We start from the raw sequence: 18,509 nt of genomic DNA on the forward strand, positions 1-18,509 counted from the left end.
GGATTAAATTTGTGATGGCATGTCTTGGGATCTTCCTCAGCGATATTTCTAAGACTATCGCAACCTATTGTGTAGAGCTAGTGTGACATAAATAAAATATCTATCTTATGTACGATACCTAACGAGACCTTTTATTCGGCTGTTTTGCTATTTTTCATTGAGATATTTTTACTACACTAAAATGGCTGTGTACCATTCGCTTGCCAATTATGCTTTATTTTATTTATTAAACGATAAAAAGTGATGAATAGAATAATCAGTAATGGCGTAACTTTAAAGCTAGAAATTTATAAATAAATTAAATTAGTTCATGGTGTTTCGCGAAGCAATCTGTTGCATTGAGGTAGGGGGCTCGAGTCTCGCCGTCACGCTGGGTATATCTTTGTGATTTATTTCCATAACCTGTGCTATTAACGTACTTTCTTTAATTTAAAACGGTAGTTAAAGTTGCTTGAGAACATTTATTTTTTCGTTTATTTATTTTACTTAAGGTAGGTAAATACTTCATGTTGTTGTTGTTGTTAATTTACGTCGCACTAGAGCTGCACAATGGGCTATTGGCAACGGTCTGGGAAACATCCCGGAGGATGATCCGAAGACATGCCATCACAATTTTAATCCTCTGCGGAGGGGATGGCACCCCCGCTTCGGTAGCCCGACGACCTGCGCGCGAAGTCGAGCACTTTACGGTAGCGCAGTTTAACGAGGACCAATACCGCACACCCTCGGAAATACTTCATGTAAGTCACACTCGAGCCACACAATGGGCTATTAGCGACGGTCCGGGAAATATCTCTAGGGATGTTTCGAAGACATGCCATCACAATTTTGATCCTCTGCAGGGAGAATCTCATTTGTGAAGCCATTTCTTCAATTCATTAGATCTGAAAGGAAAACAAGCTTTCTTCAGATTCCTTAACTCATAATACTGTTCAGTGACTGACCACAGGATTCCACAGATTTTACGAGCGTGTATATTGCATGTACTCGGTCGAACTTCGCGGAGTCGAGATCAAACCCCGGACCACCCCGGACCGAAGTCTGATACCCTAACAACTGGGCGTCTACTGTCTTTTTTTTACTTAAATTAATTACAACAGTATTTTCGCTAATGTGAGTAAAAATGTTTTGGCATATTTCCTCATAAAGTACCTCAAATTTAAAACTAATATCAATATTTATTTTGGATGTTAACTTCACACTACTCTTCCACAATTTAGATTGAAAACAGATGGTGGCTGTTATCACCCGGACTCCGCACCACGTTCTCCGACAACAAAACAATGTTCGGACTTTCCCGCAATTAAACCGCCGGGAGTCCCGCAGTGGACCGATCACAAAGACACTGTTCCAGTAGAACACCGAAGTCAAGCATCAGTGATTGCTGTCAGTAAGCGTGTGGTCTGCGTAGGGAACGAGGATGGGTGCTATCGGTCCTTGTTAAACTGTTTTACCGCAAAGTGCTCGACTTCGCGCGCAGGTCGTCGGGCTACAAAAGCACAGGAATTATTCCCTCTGCGGAGGATCAAAATTGCGATGACATGTATTCGGATCATTCCCAGGGATCCCAGACCGTCGCCAATAGCCCATTCTGCAGCTCTAGTCCGACGATAATAAGGTACCTACTAACCGTTAACAGTCTGGGTTATACCATTAGATTTGACTGCGAACGACCAAATAAGACACGATTGGAAAAAAATGCAATTAAATCAAACACCCAGCTTGAACATTTAGAATGGCATTCCGGCCCAAGCCGCAGTCGGCGATAAATACCCACCGTTTTTCTGGAAACAGAAAATGCTTACTTAAAAATAAGGTGATAAAAAGTTGTAATTATGTTTAAACCTTAATTTCATAACAGTAAAAAAAAAAGCATGTTTTTTTCTTTAAATTAAGCAAATTACATTTTGATGTGATAAAATAAGAAAGTTTGAATTGTATTTTTGTTGCAAACGATTTTTATTTTTGCACAAAAAATAAATTTCAGACGATCTTTCAAATCAAAGTTTTAAAATTTATCAGCGTTGAAAGAGAGAAGTTTATCGTCTGCAAAAACTATTGAGAGTTGTTAAATGGCAACGGATCGATTTCAGGACCGCCGCATTTCTCTAGCAGCTGATTTATACAATATCAATTAAGAATTCGATTACTTGTTTCTGTTTTCATTAAACTTTTATCAATGCCTAGAAATAAAGCTGAAAATGGACGTAAAACTCCGAAAAAAAGCAGAAAACCAAATGGTCAACAAAATGGTGGAGCTAACAGTGATTCCATTCTATCCGAAGAAGAAATAGATGAAATTCCAAAGTCTCCAGACAACTCTGATTGTGATTCTAAGAAAAGCTTGGGTGATTTGGAAAATGAATCTAACTATCCTCAAGATTTTGGTGGAAGTATGTCAAAATTATTGGAAAAATTTAGTACTGATATGAATAAAACTATGCAAGCTAAACGAAGAAAATTGGAACAGTTCACACAGGCAAGCTATTCTAATTCTTATAAATTATTCGTCTTATTGTTCTTTACATTACTACGATATATTATTTAATAATGCAAACAAATCATTTGTGTAGTCTGCTTATTTTAATTATTGTCAAATAAAGTTACGAATGTGTTGCATTTTTAAACATTTATAATATTTTGTATTGAAATTCTTTTACTAAAATTCGGATTTCAATTATTACTTTTTATTTAATAAAAATGCGATGCAAAGTGAAAGACATTAACTATTCTTTAAAAGAAAATAAATAATATTTTATGTTCTTTTTTTGTATAAATAAGTTTTTTCGTAAATTATTATAAATTTTCAAATTTATATTTAATTTGAAATTCTCCAGTTAAATTTTTCAATGGGGATTTTTATTTAATTTATGACCAAACATCTGATGTATAAATAGAATATGCACAATTTTACATTCATATTAATCTAGGTATAATTTATCAATAAAGCTAAAAATATTTAGTCGAGAAAGAAAATATACTTTGGAATAAATGCAGTTTTTGTTGTTTTCTAATATTGTAATTAATGTTGAGAAGTTTAATATTCTTTAAAGTTTGTTTGCAATATAATTATATATGTGATTAAGCATTTGAATGATAAAAAATTATTCATTTTGTTAATTATTTTCAAATTTTTTGGTTAATGATAGATAAAAATTCATTTCTTAAAATTTCGAATATTCTCATTCGAAATTATTTTTTAATGCAATTCTGCATAAACTCAGTTATTTTGAGCTGGAATAAGTATTTTTGTGTACACAATTAAATGAGGCATTTTTATCATAAATAGGTATTAATGATTTAGATTTTTATTTTGAATTATTATTTCTAAAAAACAAATTAATGCTCAAATCGATAAATTATAAAACATGAGTTACTTTTATAAATTACATCGTAATTGTAGGTTCATTTCAATTTTTTAATAGTGCGAATTTTAATTGACAATATTATTGCTGGTATGTCCAATTATTATTTTTTTTATTAACTTTAGTGTAAATGATATTTTAGGTTTAATAACTGGTATCAAACAACCAATACTCACGACTCTGCAACTAACAGTTGAACAGAAAAATCTTGAACCAAGTGAAGGGTCAAAATTGCCTTCACGGACGAACTTCTGTATAAAACGGATGAAAATACAAACTGTTGGTTGGATTCGAACTTGATTCACCAAGTCAAAAAGCCATGCACAAAGTGTAAAAATAGTTAGGAAATGGTCAAATATCTTGTGAAATATAGATTGGATTGAATAAGTGAAAGTAGACACATTCCGTAGTTCTGAAAGTTTTCCAATGATACCAAATTCGCTCATTCATTCACTGTCTGAAGGTGTTTCGAGTTCGAGAGATGAACCCCCACTTTTTATTGCGATTTTGGATTCTCAAGAAAAAAAGTAACCCTAGTTGAGCTAGCTTATGCATTTTGCTTCACAGATGACGTTGTAACCGAGAAAAATTAAACTGGTTACAAGCCGTTTAAAAGAACAAACCTCGAGACCCATTATATCGGATTAAGAACTTGAAAAAGGCCAGTTTAAAGAAAATTTTACCGACTTTTTTTTCTAGAAAAAACTTTTTTTTGAAGAAAAATACTGAAACATTTTTATTTTCAATTAATTTTTTCAATCTCATGTGTCTCGAGATATCACCATTTTAAACAGTTTGTGCTCTATTTTATTGTTCACGGTTATCACGTCATCTGTTAAGCAAACTGCACTAAACTACAACTCAAATTGGGTTACTTTTATCTGGAGAATCCGAATCTGCTACAAAATTAAGGGTGCATATTTAAGACTTCAAAGCTGCCACCACGCCAACCCCAAGGTGTAGGGTGATCGATCGAGCTTGATATCATTGGATAGCTTTTTAAAAAATATTGAATCTTACTATTTTTACGTTTTCGATCTGAAGCAAATTTCTCGAGGTAAAAAATCGAATGCGATGATATAGCATGCTGAAAAGTATTTAATAATTTTCAAAACTCTTATTCAGAACACAATTTTTGAAATGTATTTACCTGCTTGTGAATCAAATTATTGGCTGTTTGTGTCCTATCTTCGATAAAAAAATTATCTGAGGATTTAAATAACATGTAAAAGCAAAATTAGCACACATGAGGACGCGAATAGTACGTGTACCACTGGGGGTACGCGTACCACACTTTGGGAAACAACACTGGTTTAGGGCATCACCAAAAGACCGTGGTAATCTAATCTCTCGGTGGATAAGTTATAATTTGTAGACATTTATATCGCGGTAAAAACTAATAACTCTTTTGCTACTGTCCATTGAAAATAATTGTAGCAATAGAAACAAGCAGCCCACGAACAAAACTTTTATCAAAGACTTGAATCATGAATTCCTTTGTTATCTAAGTCTGATAGAATGTTACGAAAATGAAATTTTTTGCTTTTTACTTTACTTATAAGGTATGATGCAGAAACATGTGTTATGACTATTACTTTAAGTCACTATTACTTTAAGTACACACATATAAAATAAAATATAATTGACTAGCTATTAAATAAAATAATATTTGAATTACTAAGCTAAGTACATACCACTGTATGTAACTTTATTTAGCATTGTACCCATTTCGTTTAGAATAATAAATTATTCCTCTGAATTTTATTGTATTTACTTTTGAACTTTTCACAAACTTTTGTTACGTTGAAATCAACTTATCTCCCCTTTTCTTAGGAAAATATGTGTTCAATTAATAATTATGCGACTATTAAATAAAGCAATATATTCTTAAATTAACGAATTCAAAATTCGTTCAGCAATTTTCAGAACCTAGTCTCAGTAACGACAGGGAACATAATCCATATACGCTACATTGTATTGACTCTGTTCAGCTAAAACTGCAATAAATTGCAAAAAAAAAACTAGCAATCGTTTTCTGATCATTACAAACAAATTTTACATTCTTCTATCAAGTAAAATAGCAGTGTACAACCTTCTTGAGTGAAGGGTTACTTGCAAAGCATGTTGACTAATGACGGGCAGCATGCCAAGTATTTAAACATGTTGATTGCAATTACGATAATCTTAATATAAACGTCACTGTTTTGGATGCTAAATTCTTTTTATTAGTCAGCTTAGTAATATATTTACAAGAAAATAATGATTTTGTGTTCATTCAAGCCTCAAGAAAACTTTTTTAACTCACACTTTTTAAAAAATCAAATAATTATTTTCTTCGAATCCAAACGTATATTTATCGAAAAAAAATAAAGATGCGATAAAAAAAACATCACTTTTTCCTAACCACATAATACAATAGGTTTATTTGATGAAGCTGAAATGCTTGTAATTTAATGTTGTAACTGTAATTTATAAATAAACTGTAAAGTTTGTTGAATTAAAGTAAAATAAATAAATATATAAATATTTTATTGAGCAATTTAAATTCAAATTAAATAATTCAGTTAAAGAAATTTTATGGTTGTCTAAAATGATTTAAAATAAAACGAACACAGTATAGCTCAAAATAAATTGTACTTTATTAATAATTTTCGGACATTTATATTTAGAAAATTATTAGGGATTTTATGAATATTAAATCTTAAACGGTTCTTTAACTTTTTACTTACGGCGCTTACCATGATGAAAACGTTCTGGTTCACTTATTGTACCAGCCGTAAGTAAAAGGTTAAGCTAGAAAAGAACAAAAATAAAGTAAAAAAAAAAAGGTTTTAAAGTTTTTTATAACCCACACTCAAATTTTGCTTTTTGTAATAATATTGTATTAAAAATGTGAAAATATTTAAACACCTTGTCGAAATAAGTAGCAAAAAAACATGTTTGAAACATGCAATATAATGACGATAAAATCCGCAGAAATAAAGCAAATATTAAGAGTGATTATTAAAACGCGGGTTTGAAGCACGCAAGTCATAATATTGTATTATAAATATCCGGATTTTCACAACCTCGTGGAGAAGCAAAGCAATAACTTAAAAAAGCCTACAAATAAATTACTTAGATTGACAACAAAATTTTGCACAAATTTAATAAATGTCGAAAGTGATTATTAAAATATGCAATTCAAAATTCGCAAATCTCATTAAAAATAGCAAGAATTTCAAAACCACATTGAAAAAGATAACAAAAACATAAAAACGATCGAAAAAAAAACTTCGATTGACGAAATCGGCACAAATAAAGCACGTCAAAAATTTTTATTGAAAATATTAGAATTTTTAAAATTATGTGGACAAGAATAAAAATAACTGCCGAAATAAATGATCGAAACAATTCCTTAGATTTGCGATGAAATCGGTACAAATAAAATGCTCATTTCAATGCGCGATTCGAATGTCTAAGTAATACTCGTACGTATTAAAAATATCAAGGTTTTCAACGCCATGTTTAAATGAGAAGTAATAATTGTAAGAAAAGCGATAGACAGATAGCTTGGATTTAAGATGAAATCACCACAAATAAAGCACATCAAAAATAAATATTAAAATATTCAATTCGAAACTTGCAAGTCGTAATAGATCCAGATCGTATTAAGATCCAGATTTAATAAACTGACAACTACCAAAAGCACGATCAGAAAATTGCTTAGATTTATGGAGAAGTGGAATGCATCAAATTAAACTCGTTTAAGAAATTTGCGAATCAGAATATCATATAAAAAATTTTAAGACTTCTAAAACTATCTAGAAATCCGGGAAAATAATCACCGAAAGAGTAATCAGAAAACCATACAGATTTACCATGGAATCTGCGCAATTTGAGTTTAATAGTGAAAACTCAAATGCAAAGTTTTAAATTTTTGACTTTTTTTCTTTTCTAAAAGAAATAAAAATTATAATAAATTTATCATTATGCTCAGGTGCTGCTGCTCGCCGCACGTTGTTTACCCCTAAAATAAAATGTAAAGGACTAGAAATTTCAACCACTTTATGATTAACTAGTTAGATCAACGAAAACTTCTTACCTACTGACAATACAAGTTGAAATTCTTTTTGACAACTACAAACACAATTTATCTCCAAATTTGGTTAATTATCAATTGAGATTTCAACTACTTTCTTATTAGCTAGAGTACTTAAGTTTCAACTTGAGCTCTTTGACTAATGATATTACAAAGTCTAAACGAAGGAAGCAAAATTTAATTCTATTTTACAGTACCGACATTTCCCCCACTTTTTGATACAAATTAACAGAACTAAAAGAAGAAAATCAGTAAAATAAAAAAAATTATAACCACATGTTTTTTAAATAAAAAAAAATATTTTTCCCGTACCTCAAACGAAAAACTTCGGGGGCATTTGCTTTTTTAATAACCATCAATGATCAAGAAATATTACTCTACATCTCCTTATAACAATGTCATAATTATTTTCAGATACCTTTTAAAAACTATTATAAACTTGATACAAGAATTAAAAAGAAATCCAATGGTAAAAATCTTGCTTCTTTTTTGAAAATAATCCATTATTATTTTCAGGAATCAACTCGTTCTACTACTAAGAAAGTTCTTGAAACAAATAAAAGCCAGTCAAATGAACGAAAAAAACTCATTGATCAATACCAAAATCAATTATTTGCTGTAATTCAACAAGGTGAAACCGAAGTTGAGAAAATGAAGGAAGCTGAAGATAAACTGCAAGTAAGAAAGTATCTGAAATGACATGTCTTGATTTTTTTCTTATATTTATGAAACACTAATGTTGATGTATAAAAATCGTACCGAAATTTCCTTAAGATTCGAGTTTTACCACATTCGTACTATAAAATGCATGCCAACATAAAGAATAACAACCAGTCAGTGGTCAATTTATATTTATTAATATAATGACATTATTTTTATTAATTCGAATAGTTCTGAGTCATTCCTAGGTCTCTTATTTCCCGTTTTTGTGATCAAAATTTGACTTTACGACTACAGTCGCTTTTCTCCTTTTGAAAGAATTTCGAAAGTTATAACTGTAGTACCCCATACTCCTTATTCCAGTAAAGTAACTCCAGGGGTCTGCCCAGACATTTTGTGAAAGGTCCGTTTTTCGTGAAATTGTGAAAAAATTACTTACATTCTTTCAAACAGGGTCCGCTTTTATGAATTTGTGCAAATAGGGTCCGTTATTGCAAAAAAAAACTTTTCAAGGAGTTTTTAAATTGTAAAGACTTACAAGATTATGCTCAACACTGTAAAATTATAATTAAAAAAATTAAATTTTAAAAAATAAGCAGCAATTGCGGCTACTAAATTAGCGATGCAACATATAAATATTTGGTATTTAGCCTATACTGCTGAACGCAGAATATTAATTTCGGACGAATAATGGAAGAATCGTCTGCCGAAGACAAAACTTAATTCATTTACATCCATCTTTCTTGTTTTCTGCCCTGGAAAGGGTTTATTCAATTAACAAAATAATAATGAAGATAAACAAATTTGTGAAGGATCCGATTAAAAGAAAAATCATTTTGTGAAGGGTCCGTTTTTAAGTTAAAATATTTTGTGAAGGGTCCGTTTTTATGAAAAGATATTTTGTGAAGGGTTCGTTAACGGACCCAAATTTCTTCTAAACAGACCCCTGAACTCTCTTCAATTTTAAGGAAATAATAAACTTTATTAAGCAACAATGAACATTCAAGACTGGATAGACAGTGCAGAAAAAGTGAATAAAGCACAAATGAAAATACAGAAACAAATGCAAATAGATGCCTGTTTCTGCTTTTCTTCCGTTTATTTTTTTTGTAGCCTTAGTTAACAATGACCATTCTATTCATAATCTTTTGCTTAAGAAAACCCAGATTCTTTGCTTAATAAAATTAAATAGTTCGTTCACTTTACACGAGATTAACTCATTTCAATTCAATTCTTTTGGTCTCATATCGTTGCATCTTTATATTTAAGTAAATTCTCGTTTTAATGATTGCGTAAATGTTGCCTATTATCAAGCACTGCTTACGTAATTTTTACTTATGCATTAGATAGCGCACCATACATTCGTTTCTCGTTGTACTTTTCTTAAACCACCAAACTCAACCTTTGAATTATCTAATAGCATTTGTCCACTGTCTGTATATCGTCGACTGTGTATAATAATTAATTCCCTATTTCTCATAAATCCTTAAGGTTTTAGAAATTGATACAAATTTCCATATATGTAATAAATTTTTGACATTCGAGCAAATTTGTATTTTGCTTTTCAAAAACTTACGTTTCTGTTTGCGCTTTTGCAGAAAGTTTTGGTGCAACAGCAAAAACAGCAGCAGCAAATAAGAATTGCTCACACCCAAAGACTGAAAGTTCTGAAAAATTTGAGTGAAGAGTTTTGCAAAGTAAGAAACTGATAATTTTACATGGATTATTATTATTATTGGATTTATAATTTGATTAGTTTAAAAGCTAATGTTTATATATATTGGATTGTAATTATCTTTCATACATACGTCTATCTTTTATTTTAAGGTTTGTTCTAACATAATCATCAATATTTAAATTGGAATAAGTCTGCATTGAAAGGTGGATTTTATCTTAAATTAAGAGTTCAGTTGAATGAAGCTTTTAAATTTGAATAAAAATTGAGTTTGGTATTATAATAAAATATTTTAATTTTATATCGCATTAAAAATGAATAATCCTTCTAAAAATTCCGGTGTTTCGATATTTGGTGCCAATATTGGTAAATGTTATGGAAGTCATTTGCTTTTCTTTAAGGCAAATTTTGGAGATTTGATTTTTTTATAAACTTATTTCGAGGTTTAAGTTTAAATTATATTCATCAATAAAAATATTCAAAGTTGTACAATATTCTAAGTAGTAACAACATATACAATAAGGCTTCTAAAATTTTCCTTAAATTCTCGTGCTATTATGTCAAATTTTAAAATACATAACAAATTTCCAACGTCTAAGCAAGCAAGCAAGTTTGTTTAATGCTAATAGATAAAAATGTCGAATGATTTTTAATTAAAATGTAAATATTAATTATATCTTGTTAATCACTACAAATATATATAATGCAAGTGACATGCATTTCATGGTTGCATTGATTTATGCACAAAAGTTAAATATATCGTAAAATTGTTAACTGCATATTTAGCTTTTACAGGGGGATAAGAATGCCACCAGAGTAGGTTGGCATTCTTATGGTGTAATCAAGGAATACATGTTTAAAAATTTAATATTTATCTGTTAAATTAAACTCATTTTTGAATTAAAATGCCTTGGTAAGTTTTCAATTACTTTGAAAGTTAATTCAATTTTTTTACTATATAAAATTATAGAATTTTAGTTCAAGAAAGTTGTCATAAATCATACGTAAAGCGAGAAAAAGGCATAAATTACTAGGAAATGCTTGATAAATATTCTTAACGTTCAGAATTTTACTTAAGAGATGCAAATTTAATATTAGGAAGCATAAACTAATTTAACCAATAGCTAATTCCTTAATACTATCCCTTTATCGATGATCAATTTTTAATAAATGAAATTCGGAATAATAACGCATTCAAATGATCAGACATTTTTCTACTTTTTTCGTATTTCTATTTTTGATCCTAAATAAATAATCGATAATCTAAACTATCATAGTTAGAATCTTAATATTAAGTTGGAAGAACAGGTGGAAGTTTGACCTTAATAATGCTACAAATTACTTTTTAGTGATTTTCATATTTTTTAAACTTTTTTAACTAAATTTATATATATATATATATATATATATATATATATATATATATATATATATATATATATATATATATATATATATATATATATATATATATATATATATATATATATATATATATATATATATATATATTATATATATTACCGTTTACAGTTTTTAAAGTTTTCAGCATTATGTAATAAAAACTTAATTTTGCATCGAATATATTTTGGATAAACAAGATTTGCAATTACAGGTACAAGCCTCCAGGTAATTTTTATTATTTTAAAATTAATGAAAAAAAAGAGCGAAAACATGCACTGATGGAAAAAAATTCCAATATCAAGAAACAATTATTGTAGAATAATGAAATTTTGGCAATGCGTTTGTCTGAGTAACATATTCAATTGATTAAAGTTTCAAGATCACAAGCTAATTCAATTAAAAGCAAAACCATTTCAAATGTGAACTACTGGTACCTTAATAACCTGTGTAACCACCAGAAATTTGAATGCAAGCTTGCAAACGGACATGCATTGTGTAATACAGATACTGTAAGCCATTTTGTGATATGGAGTTCAATGCCTGTGGCATCTTGGTCAGTCAATACGGGGTTAGTTAATGTTGGTTGTGGATGATGCTGAAGTTATTGTCCAATGATATCCCATACATGCGAGATTGGTGAAAGATTTGGTGATCTAGAAGGCAAAAGCAACATGTCGACCTTCTGTAGATCATGTTGGGTAACTACAGCAATATGAGGGTGATCGTTATCCTGTTGAAAACTCGTATTTGAATGCTGCCCATGAATGACAACAAAACAGATTGCATCACCAAGTTGATGTACAAATTTGCAAGGTAAGTGCCTAGAATTGTTAAGGTGCCTGAAATAACCATGAGAGTGCACTTGTTTTCATGAGAAATTTCTCCCCAGACCATAACTCCAGGTGTAGGTCCAGTTTGTCTTGGCCGGAGACAGCTCGGGGACAGGCGCTCACCTGACTTCCTTCTAACCAATATACGGCTATCACTGGCACCAAGGTAGAACCGACTTTTATCAGAAATCACAATAGATCTCCCCTCTGTTCTCGAGTGAGCTCTAACTCGACACAACTCAGGTCGTAAACTGCAATGGTTTGGAGTGAGTGGAATGCAAACTCCATGGCGTCTCGCTTGGAGCTGTACTTGAGGTATCTGATTTGTAACAGTTCGTTGTGTCACTGCAGTGCCAACTGCAACTCAAATTTCTGCGCAGACGCAGTATGATGTGCCACAGCCATACGGCGTACTCAGTAGTCTTTCCTCTGAGTAGTGCCATGTGCAGCCTTGAACATGTCTTCTTGAAGCAGTACTTTTTCTTGACCACTGCGGTCAACAATTATGCACAGTGGATACATTTCTTCCCAGTCTTCCTGCAATGTCGCGAAAAGAAAATCCACCTTCTCGCAGCCCTATTACACGACCACTTTCAAAGTAAGTGAACTGTTGATAATGGCTTCTTTGTCTTAAAAGTATTCTTGACTAACTGCAACTCACTGTGTCAAAATTTAGCGAGAAATATCGTTTACGAACTATAGAACACGTTTTTAAAGCAACCCTGATTTGTATGTTCACAGAGGCGCAACTAGCACCAAGCACGAAATTTGAATAGACATCATCTTTTAGTTGCATAAGCAAGGTATTAAATTTAGTTTATCATCTCCTTCTTGGTGATGTGATTTTTTTCCGTCTGTGTATTAAGGGAACTAAACATTCAACCACTTTTTATTGGTTATGTTTTTGAGGCCTTTGATTTCACTTCGTGTTTTGAGTGAAATAAATGTGAAATTGTGAAAGAAAGTTACGTGAACTATGAACATACTGTCTTATTTTATGAAAATTCTGTCTCAGGTTGAAATATTTCTGAATACATAACTTTAACATCTTTTAGAGAGAGAAAAAAATTCAAATAATGAATTTAACAAATCTTAATTCTTTTTAACCGAACAGAGATATTAGGTGTAGTATTGTAATGAAAGAAAAGGTTGTGCTAAATAGTTATTTAAATATGCTCTACTATGATAGGCATTCACTTTAAATAAAACTTAAATATCAAAGAATTTATATTGATTTTATTTAGAGGTTATTCCACACTTTGTATTTTATTTATATGTCTTGATAAAATTTTAGAACAGTTCTATTATTTTTAATTTTTAATTAAAGGGTATGACTGAGCTTGAAGAAAGTCATGTTGAACAGTATTCGGCAGTTCATGGTGAGTTGAGAAAGGAAATGGGACTTTTGCAGAAAAAAATTCTCATGGATATTCAACAACAGGAAATGATGAATGTTCGCAAGCAACTGAAACAATTATTGCCATGAATTTTGGTTACTGGTTTGTTGTAAACCCACATCTTATTTTCTTCATTTCCCAACAATACACAAATTTCATTCAATACTTTAATTTGAATGGTTTTGTTAAATTTCTTTTATTTACAGTACATGTAGTTTCAACATGTAATTCTCTTTTCTTAAAATAAAACTTGTAACATACGATTCTATGACATTCTAATTACTTTTTGAAAAATTGGCATGGTCGTTCAAAAGTCTTTAACGAATATTCCTTCGGAAAATATTTATTTCAAAAAGAAATTATTTTATTCCGTAATTATGTTTTTTAATATCAGACCCGAACTAGCTAACCTAGAAGAATAACGTGTCAGAACCTCAAATGATTTTATTATCTCTTTATCACCCCAAACAGTCGAAATCAGTTGCACAATTTCAGTTAGTGAATTTGATGTAAGTTTTTTTAATGTTGAATGTTCTTGAAAAAGGGAAATGTTTTTCCAAAAGCACGAGATTATGATCAGGACAACATGCCCAAGCATATCATTTCATTGTGACTAGATAACTTAATAACATATGAACCTAATTATGTAAATTATGTAAAGTAAAAGCACTTATTATAGACTAGAGTACCCCTTCGTTAGCTCATTGCGTTTGTCAACCCTCTAATTCGGATTGTTTCACAATTTGATCTCTCTCTCACTTTTGGCTCTGCATGTATGCTCATATTCGTTGTTTAAAAATGAGATTATGAAACTATGTTGCATATGCATCGTATGGATCATTTGATATATGAAGATTTTATTCAATTTATATAGATCACGGAATTATTATTCGGATCAAGTAATTCACGGAATTTACTATGCACATAAATATAGTATAGTGTTTGGAGATACAAAATTAAGTCATTTTATCCTACATTATTTCGTAAATTTCATAACCCTCCCCCGAAAAAAGAATGAAAAAAAGAAAAAAGTATAATATCAAAATATTCAAATTAATTATATTGTGCGTTACTTTATAAAACTTATGTTGAATCAATGAACAATGCATTTCTGGTGGCCTCCTGTAAGAATTATTAAGCGTCATTGAAACTGAAATTTCCAACTGGCTTAAATTAATAAGCATAATTAATAAAAACTGCATAGTACGATTTTTTATACGAAGTGTTTTTCTGTTAACATTTAATTGATTTTGTAACTATGAACTCATATTATTGCCTTATATAATACTAAGGAGCCCTGCCATCTGCTCGCTATGCTCGTAAACCCCCAAAACTGATTTAGAAATTCGAGCTTGCTCACTCGTTCATTAGATTTTTATGCATTTTAGTCTAGTTTTATGTAAATTGTAGTACTTTTTTATAGTGTTCTAAAAAGACGCAACAAATATATTCCACGAAACATTAGATTTGTATGCATTATTAATCAGTTTATATATATATATATATATATATATATATATATATATATATATATATATATATATATCGATTAGATAAATATATAGATGAATTAACGTTTGAAGGAAATAATTCACAAAATTTAACGAAATGCGCAGTTGTCCATTTCAGTGTTTGGAGACTTAACTGTAATAATCCATTGTTTTAATATAAACTAGTAAAATGCCTAAAAATTCAAGAAAAAAAATTGTGTTAAATATGACGCATGTTTAAAATTGAAGTACAGATAAGTTATAATAACCATGTAACTTAAGGAGCTAGACGATTTTTAACTACTTTTTTCCCGCTCAATTTGGCACCAAGCATAAGATGTAACTAAAAAAATTTCCAATGCTACAGCAAAAAAGACTGAAACCCACTCACTGAACATAGAACATAACACTTATTTTAGAATAGCCTATAAACTTAATTCCTTTTTTTAAAAATCAAAGTAAATAAAAACTATTTTATCTCTAATTTATCTGTTAAAATCTGATTTATATTTAAATCTGTTATTTTTTTCAATTCAGTCTCTAACTCAAATACTTTTTAATTGTCCCAGTGAAGAAAATATTTATTAATTTGTAAATTTGTATGTTTATGCGTTCATGCGTTTGACTACTCACTCGCTTGAAACTTCAGTTCTTTGTTGCCAACGTGAGAAAGACATTTTTCCATTTTGTGACAATATAGACATCAGTGTTTTATATGGAAAATATATAGATAGGGAACACTGCTATTTTAAATGAATAGACAGTGTTAAAAATAAAACAATCAATTAAAAAAAACAGCTAGGACTCACTGATTTATCTATTGAGAGTACGGCAATAATGAAAATGCGTGGGAAAATCCAGTCGTTTACGAAAAACTTTTTATTTAGGAATTTTGTTTTTATAGCGTTGAAACGAAAGAACTTGATGATTTGAAAGCTTTCACCCACCTTTATAAGAAAAAATGTATCTGCCGCATAAAAAAAAGAAAAGAAAAACAAGATGAGCGTAAAGAAACAACTGAAAAGCTAATGGGGAAAAATTAGAGCTCTAAAAAATTAAAAAAATAGAAGTACAGAAGTATTTAACATTTTATTTTTTATTAAAAATAATTTTAAAAAAAGAATTTTTTGGAAATTCTTCTTCTTAGAAAAGTTGTTTACAAAAAATAATTTTATGCGTCTTAGGTTTCCTTAAGTTTTTTTTTTTAATTTACTTAATTTTATACCAATACTTTCCTATTTTGGTAAATTTTGTACAAATAGTAAACTTCATATAAGGTCGGATACATTTGTATTCCGAATAACTGGAGAAAAAAAATCGACTCAGTTATTTGTAGAGTAGATAGAGCCAAAAATTGAAAATAGAGAAAATCACATAAATAGAAAATCGCAATGATAGAAAATCACAACAATAAACAAAGTAAGGATGTGATTCCAGATACAAATCAGAAATATTAATCCGATGTAGCCAGGTTACCAACCTCAATTACTGAGCTTGTAATTTTTTTAAACATTAAAAGAGTATGCAATAATTTTCTAAACAGTTTATAATTTAATTTAGGACAATGGCTAATGCTATACTGATATCAGAAATTAATCTCTCCTGAAATAACTAGTTGAATTTTTTAGGTGATTCCAGGATTGAGGGCTAAAATTGCTCCTTGCATTCGATGTCCTAATTTCAGGATCCTAGCGCAAATAGTTCTGGAGTTATGAGAGATTCAAGTTTGCATTCCGACAAAAGTACAGACAAACATACTGAGCAAATAGTTAGTTAAAATTGATAATTACGTAATTTACTTAGAACATTATTTTTTAGGTTAATTTTCAGTATTATAAAATACACTTAATAAATAAAAGGTTCAAGGTGAAAAAAATTTCCTAATGATCCTAAAAGTATGAAAACACTGCCGAAAGCTTAAAAATTATTAAAATTCAAAATTACACAAAGCGAAAAAATATTTCCGTCAAAAATATAGTAGAAGCTTGACATGCTTTGTGAGTAATAAAATTTAAAAAAGCAATAATTAAATATAATTAAGGTCGAAAAAAGTTATTTCTTTGAGATTGAGCTTTTTCGAAAGCAATCTTGGAAAAAAATCGAGATAATAGGTACATTATTTTTACAAATTTCAAATCTTCAATGTTTTCACTAGACATGAATAAAAGTAATATTTTAAAAATACTTATGCATATCAAAGTTCTGCGTATAGAATAAGAAAATACAAGTCACTTTTTGTTAAACTATGAATGCTATTTTCCGTGGTTTGTTTTCTCTCATAATTGACTCATGATAATTGGTTCTCTTGGAACCTCTACTACTTTCGGTTAAATTGAAAAATTTAAATATTATGTATTAATGTATCGCTTTTTTTAGATAATTTTTAGAGTAGATCAACAAGTTTCCAAGATAGTTGTCATACTTTTATTCCCCCCTCTGCAATAAGGAATAAGTGATTTAAGCTTTTCAATCGTACATATTTATGACACCTACACAAAACTTATCTTCATTTACCGCGTTCGTGAAAACGATATTTACTTTTATTGCACACATAAAAAGCTTGTTTTTAATTTATTACGTGAATGAAGCTGAATTCAATTTAATATTTGAAAATTATGATATGATTTTAATAAAAATCTTATGGCCATTTTTTTCCGTTTTTGTAAAGAGTCAGCTTATTGTAAAGCACCCATATCTAAACAGTACTATAATTTAGCAGCATTTTAGAACATTAAAATGTCAGCTATTAGGAATTGGACAACGAAAAGTTTTCTTTTTAAATTTCAAAACTAAAAATGCTAAACTTTTAAAGTATAAAAATCCAATCCAATTTCTGCATTTCTAACACCGCTATATTAATCATGTGAAAGGAGTAATTTAAGTAATTAGTCTACATTATTTCCATCTAACGCATTATATAAATAAATTCATATTGTTTATACTTTAAATTTTCACAAATCTCTTCTTTAGTAGCTCCTGACAATTCTACCAATGTCCAGTCAAGTTCTTTTTAATCGCTTTGTTTTTACAGCCTATAGAGTAAAAATAACTGCAGACGCATAAATTATGACTTACTTTAAAAAGAAAGTTTCGAAATGTCGTAAATTTTATAATATTTCAGATCAAAATATGAAAACTTCAAAGTATTTGTTACATTATAGTTTATTTCAATAGAATACAGAACTCTTATTCTGCAAGCAAAAACTCAATTTTCTATGTTGTTGCACTAGAGTTTAGAATAAAATTTTATAAATAGATTTTTTTTCTTTCCCTTTTTCGGTATGAAAAGAGAATAATATTTCTTGAAAGATCCATTTTAGAAATATATTTTTACTTTTTTTGTCCAAAAATGTTTTTGATATTGTAGATAAGAAGCTTTAATACATTGGCACTTTGAATGTGTGGAATGAAATATCCAGTAACATGTTGTGTATTTTATTGTATAAATAAAACATAACGTACTTTAAGACTCACACATATTGCGTATATTACATATTTTCTACATTGTATGTTATTCAATCTGAATTTATGTAAGCATTAAAAATTGGTTTTTGTAGAAACCATACAAACACTTTTCTCGTATTGTTCAATAGAATTATTTTTTTTG

General features: G+C 29.6%; 2 protein-coding genes across 2 annotated transcripts in view; one reads left to right on the forward strand and one right to left on the reverse strand.

The window, feature by feature from the left end:
* Positions 1–3,676, reverse strand: part of LOC107444653 (corticotropin-releasing hormone receptor 1) — a 134,452-nt gene extending 130,776 nt beyond the window's left edge. The window contains exon 1 of the mRNA XM_071177410.2: positions 3,542–3,676. The gene's annotated coding sequence lies outside the window, so the exon portion shown is untranslated. The remainder of the gene's footprint in view (positions 1–3,541) is intronic.
* LOC107453012 (synaptonemal complex protein 3) lies at positions 1,333–13,675 on the forward strand. The gene is made up of 4 exons (XM_016069668.4): positions 1,333–2,479; positions 7,963–8,124; positions 9,705–9,803; positions 13,343–13,675. Exons 1-4 carry the CDS (start codon positions 2,180–2,182, stop codon positions 13,499–13,501), a joined length of 720 nt encoding a protein of 239 aa, XP_015925154.2. The 5' UTR covers positions 1,333–2,179; the 3' UTR covers positions 13,502–13,675.
* Positions 13,676–18,509: the final 4,834 nt, after the last annotated feature.

Source organism: Parasteatoda tepidariorum, chromosome 2 (genome assembly GCF_982258835.1).
Source record: "Parasteatoda tepidariorum strain Cologne lab strain chromosome 2, Ptep-v5.0, whole genome shotgun sequence".
Lineage (NCBI taxonomy): Eukaryota > Metazoa > Arthropoda > Arachnida > Araneae > Theridiidae > Parasteatoda > Parasteatoda tepidariorum.